This window comes from Phyllobates terribilis, unplaced genomic scaffold (assembly GCF_046119375.1).
Source record: "Phyllobates terribilis strain yellow unplaced genomic scaffold, ASM4611937v1 Scaffold_5__5_contigs__length_657084704, whole genome shotgun sequence".
Classification (NCBI taxonomy): domain Eukaryota; kingdom Metazoa; phylum Chordata; class Amphibia; order Anura; family Dendrobatidae; genus Phyllobates; species Phyllobates terribilis.
Genome location: NW_027362765.1, coordinates 231,005,745 through 231,027,864, shown reverse-complemented (window position 1 = coordinate 231,027,864; position 22,120 = coordinate 231,005,745). Strand labels below are relative to the sequence as shown.

Genomic DNA, 22,120 nt, shown 5'->3' with positions numbered 1-22,120 from the left:
CCACATCACATCCACAGTGGTGACAGAGCCATCACAGGTCCCCCACATCACATCCACAGCGGTGATAGAGCATCACATGTCCCACATCACATCCACAGTGGTGAAAGAGCTGTAATGACCGGTGGTCCGAGAGAGATCCAGTGAGTCACAAACTGATACAGAGACAGAAATAAACAACACTTTCTTTACTAAAACAGAGATTAGACTAAAATTCAGTATTGGATGAATCAGTCTCAGGTTCTGCCTGGGACACTACCTCTACTAGATACACACAATCAGCAAGAGCTGAAATCAATGTGCCAATCTCAAGGTTTCCAGCTCATGTAAATTATTCTAAAGATCTGGAACAATTTTACCTAAACACAGTGTCAGACTAGCGAGGGCGGTATATGGGGACCCCCTGAGATGGCACACTGCATACAATCCTACCACTATAAACAATAATAATGCATGAAACTATATCAATTGCTCTTATTATTAGGATATCCGGATATCTTAAAGTTATGGTACCGTTAACCTCGGATGCAGTCTATCACTGGCCTGTGAATCGCGGTGGCTGCAGCTAGTCCCGGAAAACTTTGGCGCCAAACTAAAAACAAAGTTCACAAAACAGCAAAAATTCCTTGTCTTGTCGGCCGATGCCGAGCCCACACGCCGGGGACTTAAGTCCTGTAGCCTCAGATTAAGGTCTGGGAAGATCTCCTCACAAAGTCTTGTCAATATCCTCTCAGTGGAAATAGCACCAGAAATCGTCTTTCCTCCCGAAGTCTCTCACTGTTATCCAGTACACCATACACATGTTCAGTCACAGAGATGGATTGCTCAGCCTCTTCATCACCCGACAGTGACTCCCCAAGCACAAAGTCTATAATCCACTCAGCATGGACTTTCACAAAAACTCCACAGAGCCACACAGCTTCCCCAGCTCAGCACTTGTCCTTAAACAGGGATAGGGGTCAACAAACTCCACACAGAAGAGAGTAAAGACAGCGTCTTCTTGGAGCTCCTTCTCTCAGACTTCCTTCTCTCAGACTTCCTTCTCTCAGACTTCCTGTCTAGACTCACACATCAGACGCTCTAGCCCCACACAGTTTCTAGCCCTGCCCCTCCTCTGAGCCCAGCCATGCAAAAGTCACAGGGTCCTAGAGCTCTCCAGCTGTTATCACATTTCACACTCTCACAGAGCTTCACATGTCCCCACATCACATCCACAGCGGTGATAGAGAATCACATGTTTCCACATCACATCCGCTGTGGTAACGGAGCCATCACATGTGCCTCACATCACATCCACAGTGGTGACAGAAAAAAAAACGTCCTCTACACACGCTCTTCTTTTTCCAGGCTGCCCAGGAGTCAGGGGATGGAGGCTGGTCCCACCTCTACAGCTGATCATGACACCTGTGTCTTCCATAGTCATCCTGCATCAGTCCAGTCCCTGAGACAAAGACCTGCGCCGAGGCATTGCCCATCAGGCAAATGCTAGTGCCAGTACCGGCCACTGGGGGAGCTTCGGCGCTAAGGCTTTGTTTCTCATCGGCCTGAATGGGGGTTTGGGTACCAGCACTCTCTTTTTTCTGTGGTAGTGGCCTGGCCAACTTCTGCTCTCTGAACATGGGCTGGGATGATGGGTTATGGCGCTGATGGTGATGTTGTTTTCAAATTCCGCCTCCTCCTCCTACTTCACTACTTCTTTGCTGGAGGCAGGTTGGGTGACCCCCGTGGCATACCAGTCCTTTCTGCACCACACTTTGCAAAAGTGAACCTTCTCACCAATGTTTAAACTATGGAGGCGATATGGCAATGTGTCCCGTTTGACCATCGTTCTAGTTCACGTAGACTTCATCGTCTGAATCTTGTTCTTTTATAAAGCCGTATCCTTTGATGAAGTGAAAGTCTACCACCCGGCCCTCGGTACACTGCTCATCGAAGAAGGCTCCCAGGTCAGAGTTTCGGCCCATATCCTCTTCTCCACTACATCGGGAATCGCCCGCCATCAGATCCCGGCAGATGACAGCCTCACAGGAATTGGGGACTCCCACTGTCCTTGTTCCCAATTAAATATTTCAGGCTGAACCCATTTTGGGGGGACGGGGGCAGGTAGCGGGGCTTCCTCTTCCTCCTCTTCTCCCTCAGCTTCTTCCTCCAGGGGCAGGAAGAACGGCCCAGCAGGGATTGACAGACCTGAAGTAGGAACATCCTTGATCCTTGGCAGATATCCGGCTCCAGTAAACCAGTCTGACCTCATGCTGATAGAGGCCCACCTGCAACGGCATCTGCCACTGGACCGCCATCGACAGCGGTGTCTCCTGCTCTTCACGGGTGGATCTTTGCCAGCCGCGGCCCCCGGGGTGGTGAGGTAAATGATCTCCTCATCGGATGATGCATCCATTATCCCTGCACTAGGAAACTCGCTGGGTGCATAGCTCATATTGGGAGAGGTGTCGCATATGTCTGCTCCGGTCCGATGCTGTAAGCAAAATGGCGCTTGCCAGTGACTTCCGATGCGCTTACCGCTGAACTGGCTCCGCCATTCCGGCAGTCGCACCACTGACCGGCACCTCCGCTATCACTCCCCGTGACTCCGCCTCTGAACACGTCCTCCCCTCTTGTCGTCTCTCTTCCTGAGTTGCGCCTCGTTATGCGCAGCTCCACATTTTCTGGTTTGGACCTTGGATCCCGCACACCTCCTCCTCGAGGTCATCACTTCGGTGGGCTGGACACACAGTTTTCGCGCCTTCGGATATCGACCACTTCCACGATGGACATGATCTCCCCGCTTCGGACCACCAGTAGTTGCCATCTTGGGACTCATTCTGCTGTCCGCCATCTTGGGAATCATGGCGCCATCCGGCACCTTGGAGCTTGCGTCGCTGTCTGCCATTTTGTTCGCCTTTAAGGTGCTAAGTTCTCCGTTTCTTTCATTTGCAAGGGCTGGACCCTGCTCACAGGGCCACTTGAAGGGGTGGGCCCGGGCCTGTGCTGTGGGCTGGTACTGAGTTCTTTTTGCCCTGAAACCCCTCTTCTAAACAGGAATCTAACATGTGTGATGTGCTGTGTGATTCGTTCTGTACTCACTTGTCATATGGGATTCCTTGTTAGCTCTCCGTCTATGGAACCGGATAAAGTTGCACACATACCAGGAGACATTTGGTCCGGTTCAACAGGTTCAGCTTTACTGTGCATTTCGGATACATATGACTGCAGCATACAGATTGAGACAGAGTCCCTTTTAGGTGATGTTCCCTTTGCCCAGTCCACTATCAGTTCTTGCCCCCATTCTGCCCGACCTGCCCTCACCTCAACAGCTTCTGTTAGTACCAGGAAGATCCTATCTGGCATAACAGTTTTTCTGAGGATTACCATCTTTCCCTCTCGCTGTGATCCGACCGGCCTCTTCCCCTCAGGGGTGACAGAGCCATGGAATATGATGCCTCCTCTGGGCCCTAGACCCGAGACCACCCCGGGATCTGCACAAAACTTCGGATGTGTTCTCATACTGTTCGGGAGACTTGAAACTGACAGGACTTCTTGCCACTATTATCTCCGCTGCACTTGAACCTCTACTTCACTGTCACAGTCTGAGATTTCCTCTACTACCCTGCTAACTAGGAAGTGCTCCCCCTTCTTATCTGATCTAATCCCTCCCAGTATGTGGGCTATTCCCAAACTCTTAACTATATACTTATCTTTATATAAAACACAACCATAAAAAGATTAATGATCATTACTGTTAACTCTTCTTGACTTTGCGTTTTCTTCTCACTCCCCTTACATGAGCATACTGTGTTTTGTTTTGTTTTTTTGGGGGGGGGGGGGGCAGTAGAGACATCATACTATGCATAGGGGAGCTGTGGGGGCATAATACTTTGTATAGGAGAGCTGTGGTCCCATCATACTGTGAAGAGGGGAGCTGTGGTTGCATTATACAGTGTATAGGGGAGCTGTGGGACACTCATACTGTGTATAAGGAAGCTGTGGGCCCATCATATTATATACAGAGGAGATGTGGGGTATCATACTGTGTTTAGCAGAACTGTGGGTCCATCTTACTGTGTATACAGGAGCTGTGGGTGCATTATACTATGCACAAGAGCTGTTGGCCCATTATACTGTATATAGGGAAGCTGTGAGTCAATCATACTATGTATAGGGGAGCTGTGGGACCATCATGCGATTATATTGGGACATCATACTATGTATAGCGGCGCTGTCGGCCCATCATACTGTGTATAGGGAAGCTGTGGAGACATCATACTGTGTATAGTAAAGCCGTGGGCCCATCATACTGTGTTTAGGGAAGCTGTGGGGGAATTATACTGTGTATAGGGGAGCTGTGGTGGCCCATGATAATTGGTAAAGGGGAGCTGTGGACCCATCATACTGTGTAAATGGGGAGCTGTGGGCCCATCTTACTATGTATAGGGGAGCTGAGGAGCTGTGGGGACATCATATTCTGAATAGCAGAGCTTTGAGCTCATCATACTGTGTATAGGGGATCTGTGGGAGCATTATACTGTGTATAGGGGAGTTGTTGGCCCGTCATTCTGTGTATAGGGGAGATGTGGGCCCATCATATTGTGAATAAACGAACTGTACATTGGGGGACTCAGGGGACATTATTAAATGTTAAGCGGGTACTTAAGCATTATTGTTATAGGGGCACTCAGAGTACTCTACCCATCAAAGGTGCACAGGGGACATTATTACTTTCTAGGAGAAAAATGTGGACACTTTTCTAGGTCACTTGTATAGGGCTTTAATATTTTCTAGGGGACATTTTACCATCTAGAGGGCACAAATGAGGCATTATTATTGTGTAAGGGGCACAGTGGTGGGGATTATTATGTGGGGAGCTAAGAGGAACACTGTTTTTGTGCGGAACAGCAGGTGCAATCATATGGCCACATGCAGCAGCAGTTGCTCAGTATTGAGGTGACAGCAGGATGAGGAGGTTGTTCAGGTTGGGAATAGATGGGGTCGGTGCAGGAAATGTACAAAGTCTAATGTGTCATTGTTGTAATCTCCTAAAATGAGTCGTGGATGGAAGAAGTTGCCATGTCAGTTTGGGCCCAATGGAAAGGATGGGAAAAGTGAAAGACTCCATCAAAAAGAACGTCAGCTGTAAGTCACCACCTATATCGGTACTATAATCTCTTATATGGTCTGCAGGATTGACATCTAACACTATATGGCACCATATGGGGATAATACAATCTTAGCTTATGGGATCTGTAGTTTTGAACAGTGAAATATCATTTACTTGTGAAGCTCGGCAGGACCATTCCATATACTTTAGGAACACGACATGAAAAATGATGAAACAGAACCTAAATCAACAGAGGAAAAACTAATAGTAGGTTCCTGAGAACAAATTACAGTTTTCTTCCTATATTTAAGAGGGTACATGGAGTTTTGAAAGAAAACCTAATTGTTTTAAACCCCCTGTAATAGAAGATTTCCTCCATTAAAAATAATTTCAGGATGCCTAACAATCCAGCAGTTGTCAGGGTTCTCAGAAGACATATTGAACTATTTACTATCAATTATTTTTCTAAATGGTTTTGTCTGTGTAAAGATGAATAAAACTTACAAGCAAATTCTTGCATCTTTCATAGTAGTCATCATCATAATAATAGTCGCCACTGTAGTAATAGCACCTATGAAAAGTTGCCATGTTTGCCAGATCAGCAATATTTATGATTAAAGCAATAGTACTAAACACGGAAGTGATGATATTTAGGGAGAGGGATCCTCTGATCTGTTGAAATAAAATACAAATGCAATTTATTATACACATTGTAAAATATCAGTAAGCATGAAGTTTGTATTTAAAATTTGGTATGGGACTCTTGTCTTATAGTTTTGGTTATTTAAATATTCATATTTATTGTAAAAAGTGTTTTTTTCATCACAGACATTTAGAAAATCTAAGAATTGGGGTTCCGAATCTACCATAGACATTGGACAGGAAACCTTGTATACGTATATAAAATGTCAAATAAATGCACACATCCTCTAGCATATGGAGGCCCATGACTTATCAAAGTTGGTAGTGCTCCAAGTTGGAATCAAATTAATAAATCATGATCTGATCCATGCAATGAGAAGTAGGCAGCTTGACAAGCCTTTTAGCAGTGAATAAAGTGAGGATGATAATGTTCATGTTGCTAGTAGTAAATGTAAGGGGCAAAAGAGTGTACTTTGGGGACCAAAGCTTTAAACTGAAGGTGCCATCAAAAAAAATATTTTTTTCAACAATTGAAAAAAATATATTAATGTTTTTATTTTATTTTTTAAATATTATAATTTGTTTTTAATGAAGTAAAATATGAACAGTAATTTAAAAAGGCATGGTATTTCCACTTTTAAACACTAGGGGGAGCAGCTGATGAAATTTGCCATGCACAACTACCTCACATTACGACTGCAGTAAATGTGGGCTGGATCTGCTCACGTGTGTGATGTCGCTCCTCTCCTCCCCTTCTGGGTGTTTTTAAAAAGATAAGAGAGCATGAAGTTTAGGATCACAGTGTGGAGCTATTTTGTTGGTGACTGCAACGTGATACTGACAAGTAGAGAGTGTCAGAGAGGACACTGCAAAGAACAAAAAACCGGACCAGAACCTCCATATAGTGTGAACAGGTGCACGCTGCAATGACTACATAACATACAATAAGAAAGCACAGCAGCACACTGTAAGGGCCAAGACATATGCAAACACTGAGAATATAATAGCTAAACTGCATTATTGCTAAATAAAATGTACTGTTCTTGCAAAAAAATAAAGGCTCTAAGCTCATAAATTGGCCAATTCATGTATGCCCATCAACCACAACAAGGTAGCCTCCGCATGATGGGTATCTATCCTCCTAAACATGCCTCTCTTGGGCTATAAGCCTACAGTATAAATGGGCAAACAAGCCTCTCTTGGGCTAGAAGCCTACAAATTTAAGTGGCAGGTAGAAACCAACACTAATTAAAAGCAAAGTAACATAGTAACATAGTTTTTAAGGTTGAAGGAAGACTAAGTCCATCTAGTTCAACCCATAACCTAACATGTTGATCCAGAGGAAGGCAAAAAACCATGTGGCAAACACTAAGCTCCACATTGGGGAAAAAAATTCCTTCCTGACTCTATACGACAATCAGACTAGTTCCCTGGATCAACGCCCTATCAAGGAATCTAGTATTTATAACCTGTAATATTATACTTTTCAAGAAAGGCATCCATGTGACGCGCCCCCTGGGCCATGTGCAAGGGATACCCGGAGCCGGATCTCGATGGGGGTAGTAGTCCTTGTGGCGGTGACCTGGTCCGTGCCCAGGGTGTCAAACTAAGTGGCAGTCTATGGCAGTAGATGTTAATTTGATCGACTACGCCACCCGTTGAGTGCGGCTTTGAAGCCGCCGCTGCAGAGCAGTCCGCTGAGGCCGGTAGTATATGTGCAGCAGTGATGGTATAACCCCCAACGGGAGGGGTATGGCTTCAGGGCAGCAGGTGTGGATGATGGGTGTAGTTATGTTGTAGAAAGGAGAGTCAGAGACTTGAGGTGCAGTTTCAGGGTTTTTACTCACGGTTGTTCTCTCAGTCACTCTGGCCTTGAGTGACCACCCGAGCCGTGCTGCGTCCACCAGGTCCTGGACTCGGCTAACCCCCAGGCAGTTCTGGAGCGTGGTCCTGAGCTCCCTTCTCTCTCTCTGTCTCTGGCCGTTCCCACCAGGGATCCACCTTTGGCCGGCTCCCTCGGGTCTCTTAGTGGTCAAACCTCCTCTGGGTTCCCTGACCCTATGCTTGGTGTGCCTTTCTGGTGGATTTGGTGAGGGTCGTGGCAAATCTTGACCACGACCTCCGGTTCCTGGCTGAGGATAAGTGGCCTCCACCAGTTCAGGTTCCGGTACCCGTGTCCGCCAACCCTTCACCCTTTCTGGTCTGTTTCTGGGTTCTTGGGGTTCCCTCTGTCTTTCTCTCTGGGTCCTTCTTACTCCTTTCTCCTCTGCAGGCTTGGCCCTGGAGCTGGGCCCAGCCGGAGCCACAGCTCCCTGTCAGCCCTCCTGGCTGAACTCTTCTCCTCTTCTCCTCCTGCCTGAACTGAACCCTGTTCTAAGATGGTGCCCACCTTATATACTTCCCTCTATGTGTGAGCCCAGGTGACTAGCACCCAATGAGCTCCTAGCTTTACCCAGAGTACTCCCCCTATCTGCCCCAACACTACTGGGATGTTCCACCCCCCTCCCACTCCAGCCAGGGACAGACGCTGTCGTACCTGCACATATACTTGGTGGGAGTACCGTAGTTCTGTCCCCCGGAAATGGGATGTATGTAGTGCATGCAGCCTACTGAGCTCAGTCCCACACTCCATCCTTACCCGGGAGTGGAATACCACACCTCTGGCTTGAGGTGTAATACCCCTGTAGCAGCCGAATCCTCAGGGTGCTACATTCCCCCCTGGTAAACCACAGCACGTCCTCGGGCTGTAAAAGAGCAAAATATCCAAAAACATACAATTTTTTTTCAAAACATACAAGAACATATCAAACATTAAACATTATCAGATTTAAACAAGATAAACTTTTTCTTTCATATAAAACTCTTTCATAATAAACATTCTTGTCCTCTGGCCACTTGTGCAAATTGTGACCAGGTAAGTGCCACAGTCTCTGGTAGAAAAAACAGTTTCCTATAAAACCAGTAGGGGGCGCCTTAGAAAGCGCAACTATATACAAGGGATATGGCCGCTCTCAGTCCTCGGCCAGTGGGGAAAAGGAATGGCTGTTCACAGTCCTCAGCCTGTGGGGAGATGGGACACACTGGAACAGTTCACTGGTCCCAACGGGGACTATAATGGTAACAGTTCCTGTACCCTAACGGGTAACTATTTTACAGTTCCATTTACCGTACTTTAGTAGCGGCGTCCTCCTGATGCTTCCTCCCTGTATTCTTCAGACCCGTCCGGGTCCTCTTGCTCCTCCTGACACCTCAGCTCTTTCTCTGTCAGTCGGTGTACATGAAGGGCATAGGGTCCTTTGACACATTGGTGCCGGGTGAAGGTGACCTCATCACCCAGGTAAAGATCACGACCTCTGTGTCCCTCCGGTAGGTGGGACTCGACATCTCTTCTGGTCACGAAGACGTCGCCGGGGGTGTGATGATCTCTGATGAAGCCCCAACCGTGCTGCAGTTGGAATTTGATTACAGTCCCGGTGGCACGGGGACCGTGGGCTGCACGGGGGTTCCTTCGGGTCCGGCTCTTTTGTTCTGCACTCTTTACTTGCAGCCGCTCCTCGCGGACCCGTCTCTCTCTCCGTTCTCGCTCAAAGACTTCCAACTGCTGGCGGCAACACTCCGCACGCTCAGTTGCGGCCGCCCGGGTCTCCTGAGTGAACCCGATGAGGTCTCCTCCTGCGGGGTCCCACTCAAACTGCGCCTCCTCTAACGAGAGCGGGGTCATCTTGACGGGCGCCGGAGCTGGGATTAGGGGCTCATCCAGGGGTCTTTCTTTCCGGAGTCGGGGATGGTGGTACTCCGGTGGCCACGAAAAGGGCTGCCCATCCGGGCAAGTGGGCTGGGCAAACAAGTCTTCACCCAGGTGCGGCACAGTGAAAGTTGAGGGCGCAGTGGTGGCAGCGGCGCCCGGGATCACTAGGCCTTGCGACCAGGCTTGGGGTACCCTGAAGGTAAAGGGCACCGTGAAGACGGCGGCGCCCGGGGGCACTCGGCCTTGCGACCAGGCCGGTGGCGTCTCCTGCTTGGCCGCGCTCAGGGTTGAGGCGCGTGACGTCACAGGGGGCGTGGTCGCGGCTCCTGCTTGGGGCCTAGTCTGGAGCGGTAGCGGTGCGGCAACGGGCACGATCAGTGGGACTTCGGGCTCTGCGACGGGGAGCGGGGGTAGGCTTACGGTGGCTGGGCTTGGGGTAGTGACGTCCCCTTTACTTGCCTCCGTCTCTTCAGCTCCCTCTGCGGCGTCGTCTCCGGCCTCCGTCCCTTCTGCATCCTCTTCAGGGGCAGGCGTGCTCCTCGTTGCGGGTGGTGTGCTCCGCTGGCGGGTTCCAGCCTGCTGGGCCATCTCCCTGCTCCACTCCATCAGCGTTTCTCGCTGCACCTGGGCCATCCTCCGTGCGAGGCCCTCCAGCGCGGTCTGTGCACGCTCCCGGTCTCGGGGGAGCTGGGCCAGGATCTCCACTAGGTCTTGTGGGGTGGTGGCTTGCATCAGGCTCCTGACCACAGGGTCGGTGCTGCCTGCCTCTCCCTCCATCTCCGGGTACGGCTCCTCCAGACTCCTCCAGGCTGCACCCATCTTCGCTCTTTTGTTCTGTATCCGCCCACACTCAGGGCGGTCCTGGGGCAACTTGGTGATTGTCAGCTCCAGGGGCAGTTCTCTCACACTGATGGACATCGCTAGCATCGCAGCCTCTGCTGGTGGGGGCGGTCTTCATTTTTGGCGCCATTCTTGGTCCTGGCCCACGATGGAAGGTCGTCTCTTGCCACCCTCTGGCACGCCCATAATGGCGTCCGCTCTGCCAGGGCGGGAAATCTTCTCAGATGGCGGGAATCGTCTCCCAGTGGCGGGAAACTCTGTGGATGGCGGGAAAAGGCTGCAGATGGCGGGCAAACGGCGGGAACCGACCCGTGATGGCGTCCGATGGCGGGGACCCTCCGGAATTGGCGGGAGACTTCTTTTTACGGTACAGATAAACTTTTCTTCAGGCACGCAGTACCCGGTGGTTGCGGGCACGTGATCCTGCCGACTACGCCAAAGTTGACGCGCCCCCTGGGCCATGTGCAAGGGATACCCGGAGCCGGATCTCGATGGGGGTAGTAGTCCTTGTGGCGGTGACCCGGTCCGTGCCCAGGGTGTCAAACTAAGTGGCAGTCTATGGCAGTAGATGTTAATTTGATCGACTACGCCACCCGTTGAGTGCGGCTTTGAAGCCGCCGCTGCAGAGCAGTCCGCTGAGGCCGGTGGTATATGTGCAGCAGTGATGGTATAACCCCCATCGGGAGGGGTATGGCTTCAGGGCAGCAGGTGTGGATGATGGGTGTAGTTATGTTGTAGAAAGGAGAGTCAGAGACTTGAGGTGCAGTTTCAGGGTTTTTACTCACGGTTGTTCTCTCAGTCACTCTGGCCTTGAGTGACCACCCGAGCCGTGCTGCGTCCACCAGGTCCTGGACTCGGCTAACCCCCAGGCAGTTCTGGAGCGTGGTCCTGAGCTCCCTTCTCTCTCTCTGTCTCTGGCCGTTCCCACCAGGGATCCACCTTTGGCCGGCTCCCTCGGGTCTCTTAGTGGTCAAACCTCCTCTGGGTTCCCTGACCCTATGCTTGGTGTGCCTTTCTGGTGGATTTGGTGAGGGTCGTGGCAAATCTTGACCACGACCTCCGGTTCCTGGCTGAGGATAAGTGGCCTCCACCAGTTCGGGTTCCGGTACCCGTGTCCGCCAACCCTTCACCCTTTCTGGTCTGTTTCTGGGTTCTTGGGGTTCCCTCTGTCTTTCTCTCTGGGTCCTTCTTACTCCTTTCTCCTCTGCAGGCTTGGCCCTGGAGCTGGGCCCAGCCGGAGCCACAGCTCCCTGTCAGCCCTCCTGGCTGAACTCTTCTCCTCTTCTCCTCCTGCCTGAACTGAACCCTGTTCTAAGATGGTGCCCACCTTATATACTTCCCTCTATGTGTGAGCCCAGGTGACTAGCACCCAATGAGCTCCTAGCTTTACCCAGAGTACTCCCCCTATCTGCCCCTACACTACTGGGATGTTCCACCCCCCTCCCACTCCAGCCAGGGACAGACGCTGTCGTACCTGCACATATACTTGGTGGGAGTACCGTAGTTCTGTCCCCCGGAAATGGGATGTATGTAGTGCATGCAGCCTACTGAGCTCAGTCCCACACTCCATCCTTACCCGGGAGTGGAATACCACACCTCTGGCTTGAGGTGTAATACCCCTGTAGCAGCCGAATCCTCAGGGTGCTACACATGCCCTTCTTACATTTTAGTAGTGTTGCTTTCTACCTGCCCACTTAAATGTGGAGGCTTCTAGCCCTGTCTCAGCTCTTCCCGATTGCCGTGATGCGGTGGCAATCGGGGTAATGGCAGCTGGATTGATGACAGCTGTGAATTGTCAAAAATCACAGCTGGCATCAAGCCATGGGGTTAGTAATGGAGAGGTGTCTGACACCTTGATTATTCACACAGTAATGAAACTAAAACCACAAAGACAGAAAAATATATTTTATTTAAAAAAAACACTCCCCCACACTTTCCATGGTTCACCAATTTATTTTTGGAAAAAAAAAATCCATGCTGGTCCGACGTAGTCCAGGGAATCCACAGTAGTCCACAAATGGAAACCTGAAAAACATAAAAAGAGAGAAATAAAGACAAGACCCTGTCCCTTGTTCACCAATTTATTAGAAAACAAAAAGTTCACACGCATGTCCGACGTAGTCCATGGCGTTTCCACGACGATCCCTGTATCCGACGTCCAAAGGCTATGGAGCTTCGTTCATAGAACGAAGCTCCATAGGCTGTAGCAGCAGCCACTCTGGGTCCCGCTGCGCTCTGCAAGACCCGGCAGCTCTGAACAGTGTATTGTGGCCCCACATAGTACTCCACAGTATAATAGCCCCATATAGTACCCCATAGAATAAAGGCCCCATATAGTGCCCCATACTATAATGTGCCTCGCATAGTGCTCCACAGTATAATGGCCCCATATAGTACCCCACAGTATAATGTGCCCCATATAGTGCTTCTTAGTATATGGCCTTCATCCTGGTATATGGCCCCCATCCTGGTATATGGTCCCCATCCTGGCATATGGCTCCATCCTGGTATATGGCTCCATTCTGGCATATGGCCCCATCCCGGAATATGTCCCCCATCCTGGTACAGTACAGACCAAAAGTTTGGACACACCTTCTCATTTAAAGATTTTTCTGTATTTTCATGGCTATGAAAATTGTACATTCACACTGAAGGCATCAAAACTATGAATTAACACATGTGGAATTATATACTTAACAAAAAAGTGTGAAACAACTGAAAATATGTCTTATATTCTTGGTTCTTCAAAGTAGCCACCTTTTGCTTTGATGACTGCTTTGCACACTCTTGGCATTCTCTTGATGAGCTTCAAGAGGTAGTCACTGGAAATGGTTTTCACTTCACAGGTGTGCCCTGTCAGGTTTAATAAGTGGGATTTCTTGCCTTATAAATGGGGTTGGGACCATCAGTTGTGTTGTGCAGAAGTCAGGTGGATACACAGCTGATAGTCCTACTGAATAGACTGTTAGAATTTGTATTATTGCAAGAAAAAAGCAGATAAGTAAAGAAAAACGAGTGGCCATCATTACTTTAAGAAATGTAGGTCAGTCAGTCCGAAAAAAATTGGGCAAACTTTGAAAGTGTCCCCAAGTGCAGTTGCAAAAACCATCAAGTGCTAAAAAGAAACTGGCTCACATGAGGATCGCCCCAGGAAAGGAAGATCAAGAGTCACCTCTGCTTCTGAGGATAAGTTTATCCGAGTCACCAGCCTCAGAAATCGCAGGTTAACAGCAGTTCAGATTAGAGACCAGGTCAATGCCACACAGAGTTCTAGCAGCAGACACATCTTTTCAACAACTGTTAAGAGGAGACTTTGTGCAGCAGGCCTTCATGGTAAAATAGCTGCTAGGAAACCACTGCTAAGGACAGGCAACAAGCAGAAGAGACTTGTTTGGGCTAAAGAACACAAGGAATCAACATGATCACGGTCGGTTTTAGACAAAGTGGGGCACTAGGCAAAAGTTTAAAGTGAGACCCCAAATTCTCACATATTACACCATCACACAGAAACATTTCAGTTGTATTTATAATGCACACCCCATAGTCCTCCATATTGAATGATGCACACCCCATAGTCCTCCATACTGTATGATGCACACCCCATAGTTCTCCATATTGTATGATGCACACCCCATAGTCCTCCATATTGTATGATGCACAACCCATAGTCCTCCATATTGTATGATGCACACCCCATAGTCCTCCATATTGTATGATGCACCCCATAGTCCTCCACATAGTATAATGAACATCCCATAGTCCTCCACATACTATAATGCACTCCCCAAAGTCCTTCATATAGTATAATGCACCTCATAGTCCTTGATGGAGTATAATGCAGCAACCTCCCCATATAGTATAATGCAGCCCCCCCCCCATAAACTATAATGCAGGCAGGCCCCCCCATAGAGTATAATGCAGGCAGCCTCCCCCATATGGTATAATGCAGGCAGCCTCCCCCTCTATAGAGTATAATGCAGGCTGGCCCTCCATAAAGAGTATAATGCAGGCAGGCCCCCCCATAGGGTATAATGCAGGCAGCCCCCCCATAGAGTATAATGCAGACAGCCTCCCCCCTATAGAGTATAATGCAGGCTGGGCCCTCCATAAAGAGTATAATGCAGGCAGGCCCCCCCATAAAGTATAATGCAGGCAAGCCCCCCATAGAGTATAATGCAGGCAGGCCCCCCATAGGGTATAATGCAGGCAGGCCCCCCCATAGGGTATAATGCAGGCAGGCCCCCCCATAGGATATAATGCAGGCAGGCCGCCCATAGGGTATAATGCAGGCAGGCCCCCCGTAGAGTATAATGCAGGCAGGTCCCCATAGAGTATAATGACGGCAAGCCCCCATATGGTATAATGTAGCTCCCCCATATGGTACAATGCAGCCCCCCAGTCCTGCAGTATTATAGCGACCGCGTACTCACTGATTTACAAAAAAAATACATACTTACCTCTCCTTCTTGTTTTCCTCGCTGCCCCGGTGTCCGCAGCGCGTCTCAGCAGCTCCACTGCCGACACATCGTGGCGTGTCATCGCGCCCGCTGCAGGCAGAGGGGGAATGATGGAAGAGGGAGTGTCACATGACTCCATCATTGCTTTCAACTGTAACGGCATCATAGATGTCATGCCGATCCAGTGTAATGCGCGATGCGGAAAGAGAGGAGGGGGGCCAGCGCTGGTGTTGGGCCACCCTGACTCACGGGCAGCGCGCCACTGGTTGGGGGCCCCTGGGAGAGTGGGGGCCCTAGGCAGATGCCTAGTCTGCCTGCCTCTAACTCCGGCCCTGTGTATGATGACAGGGGGAAAGTGAGCCCGCAGCATACATGGCAGACTCCAAAAAGATGGCCACGATCTCCTCCCACAGCTGGGGGCTGGACAGCCCAGGGGGCATTCGCAGTTTACAGCTAGAAGCAGGAGGAGCAGCCTCAGTACAAGAGATGCGGTCGGACAGCGACCGCAGTCTCTTATACCCAGGGGCTGCCGTATTTTAAGTGTATAAGTGTCTGAGCTGAGCACGACAAATGCAAATGGCAGCCCCCAGTGGCTGAAATAAAAATTAATAAAAAAAACCTATATATGGTATGGCATGGCATATCTAATTTTGTATTAAAATAATTGATTATACAGTCAATACACTGTGTTCCAAATTATTATGCAAATAATATTTTCTCAGATTTTCCCAAATTACCTATATGAATTGCAGTCATTGTAATTTTCCAGTCAAATAACTATTAGAGTACAATTGAAAGGTTTTTGTACAAACTGCCTATGATAACAGTATATTTTTAAAAAAATAAAAAACTCAAACTGCACTCAAAATGCATGTTCCAAATTATTATGCACAGCAGAGTTTTCAACCTTTTCATTTTAATAAAGAACAAAAAAATGTCCATTTTTGAAATTATAAGCATTAGCAGGTTATTACTGTTAGAACCTTGCTCTTAGGTTTTTTCCTTTGCTGGTCACATGACCTTGTTGGCCTATTTAATCCTGCTCCGCCCTTCTGGCTTTGCTGGACTTCATTGTATAACTACTTTCTAGCTAGCCTGTGCTCTGTATCTAACTCTGTTAGTTTGCTTGGTCTACGGACCTCTATGTTCTATATATTTTGTTTGTTCGTCTGTCTGCTACTATTTCTGTTAGGAGGTGTCCCATTTTCCTCCCAGTCCTTAGTACTTGTAGGGATTCCTTCCCCACATCTATAGGTCTCCGTACAGACTAGCTTAGGACTTTAGCAGGTCTGATCGCAGGATCAGGTTCCCTGTTACATCGTAGGGATTCAGCTGAGTTCTATCGTAGGGACAGATCTCCTCTCTTTCCTTAGCTCTGGTAGCAGAACATAACAGTAAGTCCAGCCTGCAAATTCTCTAAGGAAAGATTTTTCTGTTCCATCATGGTGTCGGTTCAGGATTTGGCTCATCGCCTGCAGGGACTCTCTCTGGAGGTGGCCGAGCTCCGTCAGCACGTGAGTAACTGTCCTGGAGCACTTTTCTTGGAGCCTAAGGTATGTTTGCCGGATATATTTTTTGGTGAACACCGAGAATTTTTTTCATTTAAAAATGCTTGCTTATTGTATTTTCGTTTGAGACCCAAGTCCTCTGGGGATGAATCCCAGCGCATAGGGTTCATAATGTCACTTTTGCACAAAGAGCCTCAGGAGTGGGCCTTTTCTTTGCAACCTAGTGATACATGCTTCAGATCAGTGGATAGTTTTTTTTCTGCTTTGGGACTATTATATGATGATCCTGACCGTGTCGCATCAGCTGAGACTGAGTTGAGATGTTTGAAACAGGGATCAGGTAATGTGGAAAAATATTGTACTCATTTCCGTCGATGGTCTACTCAAACAGGGTGGAACGATTCTGCTCTGAAAAGTCTATTTCTTGCTGGGCGCAATGAAAGGGTTAAAGACCTGCTAATTGCTTATCCTACACCTGAAGATTTGCAACAGGCTATGCAATTAGCTATACGGGTGGATAGGAGACTGCGTGCAAGGGTTAATGAGAGCAAATCCTCTGCTATGTCAGTTTCTGGTTATGAGAATGTGTGTACTAACAGTGGTGAACCGATGGAGATTGGATCGGTGGCACCTCGCTCTCAAGAGAAAGACCGTCGATTTTCTGAAGGCTTGTGTTTCTATTGCGGAAAATCTGGTCATTTGATTAAAGGCTGTGAGCTTCGTATGAAGAAAGAAAAAAAAAATGGTCAGTCATGCCCGTATTGCCTGTTTAAATTCCAAGGGTGTATTTTTAGCTGCTTCCACGATTGCTCAGGAGAAATTAATGGAATTTCGGGTGTTTGTTGATTGTGGGTCTACTCTGAATGTAATTGATGGGGGATTCTTGGAAAGACTCAATTTAAAACCCGAACCTTTATCATCCCCTATTGCTGTGGTTTCTGTGGATGGTTCCCCTTTGAAGAATATTACTCTCAAGGTCTGTGAATTTCCTCTCACTATTAATGGTGTTCACCATGAGAAATTGGATTTGGTAGTTTTGAATAACTTGCCTTCTCCAGTAATATTGGGATTGCCCTGGTTAAAATTTCACAATCCTGTACTGGATTGGTCTACCAGTGAAATTAAATCCTGGAGCCATAAATGTTATGACAAGTGTTGTAACGGGCGTATTGCAGCTTTGGATAGGGGAGAATTGCCTGTTCCTATTCAGGATTTTTGGAGAGTTTTTTCTGAGAAGGAATCGCAGGTTTTGCCTCCCCATAGAGACTATGATTGTTCTATTGAATTTGTCCCTGGAGCGACTCTTCCTAAAAGTCGTTTATTTAATCTGACTATTCCTGAGAGGAAGGCTTTGGAGGAATACATACAGACAAGTTTGGCCGCCGGTCACATTAGGCCCTCTAAGTCTCCTGTGGCGGTTGGATTTTTTTTTGTAAAAAAAAAGGACGGCGGTTTACGTCCTTGTCTGGATTTTCGTGAGATTAACAAAATTACTGTACGCAATCCTTACCCACTGCCATTGATTCCTGATCTGTTTAACCAGTTAATGGGGGCCAAGTGGTTCTCTAAAATTGACCTTAAGGGGGCATACAATCTGTTGCGCATGAAGGAGGGTGATGAATGGAAGACTGCTTTTAACACTCCTGTGGGTCATTTTGAGAATCTGGTTATGCCTTTTGGTCTTACTAATGCTCCTGCATTTTTTCAGAATCTTATTAATGACATCCTTAGACCTTTGATCGGCAAAAATGTGGTTGTGTATTTGGATGACATTTTGATTTATTCGCCGGATCTGGAGTCTCATTGGCGGAGCGTACGTGAGGTATTACAGTTATTAATGGACAATTCGCTTTTTGCTAAGCTGGAGAAATGTGAGTTCGCTGTACAGAGAATTAGTTTTTTGGGTTACATTATCTCCAGCGAAGGTTTTGAGATGGACCCGGTTAAAGTTCAAGCTGTACAGGAATGGCCTAGGCCTATTGGTTTGAAATCGATACAGAGGTTTTTGGGTTTCGCCAATTATTACAGAAAATTCATAAAAAATTTTTCTAGTATTGTCAAACCTCTGACCGATCTCACCAGGAAAGGTGCTGATGCGGTTCAGTGGTCTTCTGAGGCCATTGAAGCTTTTGTGTATCTCAAGGAGAGGTTCACCTCTGCTCCCATCCTTATGCAGCCTGATGTTACTAGGCCGTTTTTGGTTGAGGTTGATGCTTCCTCTGTGGGGGTTGGCGCAGTATTGTCTCAGGATAACGGGGATGGATTACATCCCTGTGCCTTTTTTTCAAAAAAATTTTCGGAGACTGAATTGAATTACGATATTGGTAATCGGGAATTATTGGCTATTAAACTCGCATTTGAACACTGGCGCCACTTCTTGGAAGGTGCGAAATTTCCCGTTCAGGTTCTTACGGATCATAAAAATCTGATATATCTTGATGCTGCCAAGTGCCTGAATGCCCGTCAGGCTCGGTGGGCACTGTTTTTCTCGCGGTTTAATTTCTCCGTTACTTACATCCCTGGTACTAAGAATGTTAAGGCGGATGCCTTGTCTCGCAGTTTTTCTCCCATAGTCGGTGCTGAGAAAGAGGAGAACATTTTACAAGAAGGTGTTGTGATAGCTGCTTTGGACTCCGTTTTGGAAGATGAGATTCTTAAAGCACAGGAGAATGCCCCATCTAACACTCCTCATGGGAGGTTGTTTGTGCCTGGGACCTTTAGGAGAGATTTGTTTGTTGAGTGTCACGAATCTCGGTTGGCAGGTCATCCCGGAATCTCTGAGACCAAGAGACTGGTGGGTCGCAGTTTTTGGTGGCCTGGATGGCAGAAGGAAGTCATTAAGTGGGTGCGTCAATGTACTATATGTGCTAGATCTAAGTCCTCACATACTCCTGCTGCGGGGTTGCTTTGTCCTTTGGAGGTTCCCAGTGCTCCTTGGACACATTTGGCTATGGACTTTATAACTGACCTTCCCCCCTCTGAGGGTTTTACTGTCATCTGGGTGGTCGTGGACCGTTTTAGCAAGATGTGTCACTTGGTTCCCTTCGTCAAACTGCCCTGCGCTAAAACTCTCGCTAAGGCCTTTGTCAAGGAAATTGTCAGACTTCATGGCGTTCCTACTGACATTGTTTCTGATAGGGGTCCTCAGTTCGTGGCTCGTTTTTGGCGTGCCTTTTGTGACAGGTTGGGAGTTCATTTGTCGTTCTCGTCCGGATATCATCCTGAATCTAATGGCCAGACAGAAAGGAAAAACCAGGATGTTGAGCAGTTCTTGCGTTGTTTTGTGGCAGACAATCAAGAGGGGTGGTCTGAGTTTCTGCCACTTGCTGAATTTGCTCTGAACAATCATACATCTTCTTCTGCTGGTTGTTCGCCTTTTTTTTGTTGTTCTGGGAGACATCCGTCGTTTGGGTCGTTCTCCAAGTTGGGATCTGCCGTGCCTGAGGAGGAGAATTTTTCCGGTGATTTGGAGAGAGTTTGGACGGATGTGCGTGGTAATCTTCAGGAGGCCAACAGAAAATCTAAAGACTACTTTGATAGGAAACGACAGGAGGTTTTGTTCGCTGTTGGTGACATGGTTTGGTTGTCCTCTAGGAATCTGCGGTTGAGGATTCCTTCTAAGAAATTGGGTCCCAAGTTTGTAGGGCCCTTTAAGGTGCTTCAGGTTGTCAACCAATCTGCTGTTAGGTTGGAGGTTCCTACCTCCTGGAGAATTAATCCGGTATTTCATGTCTCTCTGTTGAAAAAAGCGGTTGTATCGGATTGTGACGCCTCTGCCTCTGTTCCTCCGGTGGTGGAGGACGGGGAATATGAAATTTCTCGCATCCTTAACTCTAGACGGTATAGAGGTAGTTTGCAGTATCTTGTGGCCTGGAAAGGTTTCGGACCCGAGGATAACTCTTGGGTGAGGTCAGATGATGTTTCCGCGTCCAGACTTATCAGAGCGTTTCACAGGAGATTTCCTGATAAGCCTGGTCCTAGGGGATCCAGAGGATCCTCTTAGAAGGGGGGGTACTGTTAGAACCTTGCTCTTAGGTTTTTTCCTTTGCTGGTCACATGACCTTGTTGGCCTATTTAATCCTGCTCCGCCCTTCTGGCTTTGCTGGACTTCATTGTATAACTACTTTCTAGCTAGCCTGTGCTCTGTATCTAACTCTGTTAGTTTGCTTGGTCTACGGACCTCTATGTTCTATATATTTTGTTTGTTCGTCTGTCTGCTACTATTTCTGTTAGGAGGTGTCCCATTTTCCTCCCAGTCCTTAGTACTTGTAGGGATTCCTTCCCCACATCTATAGGTCTCCGTACAGACTAGCTTAGGACTTTAGCAGGTCTGATCGCAGGATCAGGTTCCCTGTTACATCGTAGGGATTCAGCTGAGTTCTATCGTAGGGACAGATCTTTCCTTAGCTCTGGTAGCAGAACATAACAATTACAATCTGAAATCAAACAGTTTTCAACTCAAAACTTTATTCTAGGTGATGTTACATTTGCATATAGGACCGCTTGTTCGAAAGGAGCTTCTGAACTCTCTCGTCCATTGAATTTGTCAGGTTTTGGATGGTTTCTGCTTCAATTGTTTTGCATGAGGACAGAATACCCTCCCAGAGCTGTTGCTTAGATGTGAACTGCCTCCCGCCATCATAGACACTCCTTTTGATGATGCTCCAGAGGTTATCAATGGGGTTGAGGTCAGGGGAGCATGGGGGCCACACCATAAGTTTGTCCCCTTTTATGCCCATAGCAGCCAGAGATGCAGATGTGTTATGTGCAGCATGAGATGGTGCATTATCATGCAAGAAAATGATCTTGCTGCGGAATGCACGGTTCTTCTTCTTGAACCATGGCAGGAAGTGCTCTTTGAGAAACTCAACATACATTATAGAGTTCATCTTTACCCCTTCAGGGATCCTAAAGGGGCTGACAATCTCTCTCCCCATGATTCCAGCCCAAAACATTACTCCACCTCCTCCTTGTTGGCGCCGTAGCCGTGTTTGCATGGGGTGTCCATCAACCAGCCATCCTCCACTAAATCCATCTGGACCATCGAGCGTTGCACGGCACTCATCGGTGAACAAAACAGTTTTGAAGTCAGTCTTCATGTATTGTTTGGCCCACTGGAGCCGTTTCTGCTTGTGTGCAGTGGATAGAGGAGGTCGACAGGATGGCTTACGCACAGCTGCAAACCTCTGAAGGACCCTGCATCTTGTTGTTCGGGGGACGTTGGAGGCACCAGCAGCTTCAAAAACTTGTCTGCTGCTATGACAAGGCTTTTTTGCCGCTGCTCTTTTAACCTGACGTAATTGCCTGTAGGAAAGAGTCCTCAATTTTCCCTTATCAGCACGCACACGTGTGTACTGTGAATCAGTTACATACTTCTTGATTGTGCAATGATCAGGATGAAGTGTCTTGGCAATGTTGATTGTAGTCATGCCTTGACCTAAACACTCCACAATTTGTTGCTTCTCAGCAGCCGACACATTCTTTTTCTTTCCCATTTTGGCAGAAAATGTAGGCTGCTTAATAATGCGGGACAGCCTTCTTAAGTAGTCTTGCCTTTCATTGGACACACCTGCCAAACTATCTAGCACAGGTGTCTACAATTGCTTACAGTGATATAAAGAGCCCTGACAAACATCACCATCAATGAGTTTAACTGACAAACAAAAAAATTCTTACCTTATCACTCCTAAACACTTTTTGCATAATAATTTGGAACACAGTGTAGTTATTAATACAAAATTAAAAATCGAGGCACCTTTCCTTTAAGAACTTAGGTTAGGGTGGATGATTATGTGTGCAAATGAAGGGTCTTTGGAGGCACAACATAAGGATAAGG

At 47.7% G+C, this 22,120-nt stretch overlaps 1 protein-coding gene across 4 annotated transcripts in view; it reads right to left on the bottom strand.

Moving 5' to 3' along the window:
• LOC141271075 (membrane-spanning 4-domains subfamily A member 4A-like) overlaps window positions 1-22,120 on the bottom strand; it is a 180,270-nt gene that overhangs the window by 45,995 nt on the left and 112,155 nt on the right. For all 4 annotated transcript variants that reach the window (XM_073681179.1, XM_073681178.1, XM_073681177.1 and 1 more), the window contains exon 5: window positions 5,594-5,761. In XM_073681179.1, coding sequence (XP_073537280.1) covers window positions 5,594-5,761 — 168 coding nt within the window. The remainder of the gene's footprint in view (window positions 1-5,593; window positions 5,762-22,120) is intronic.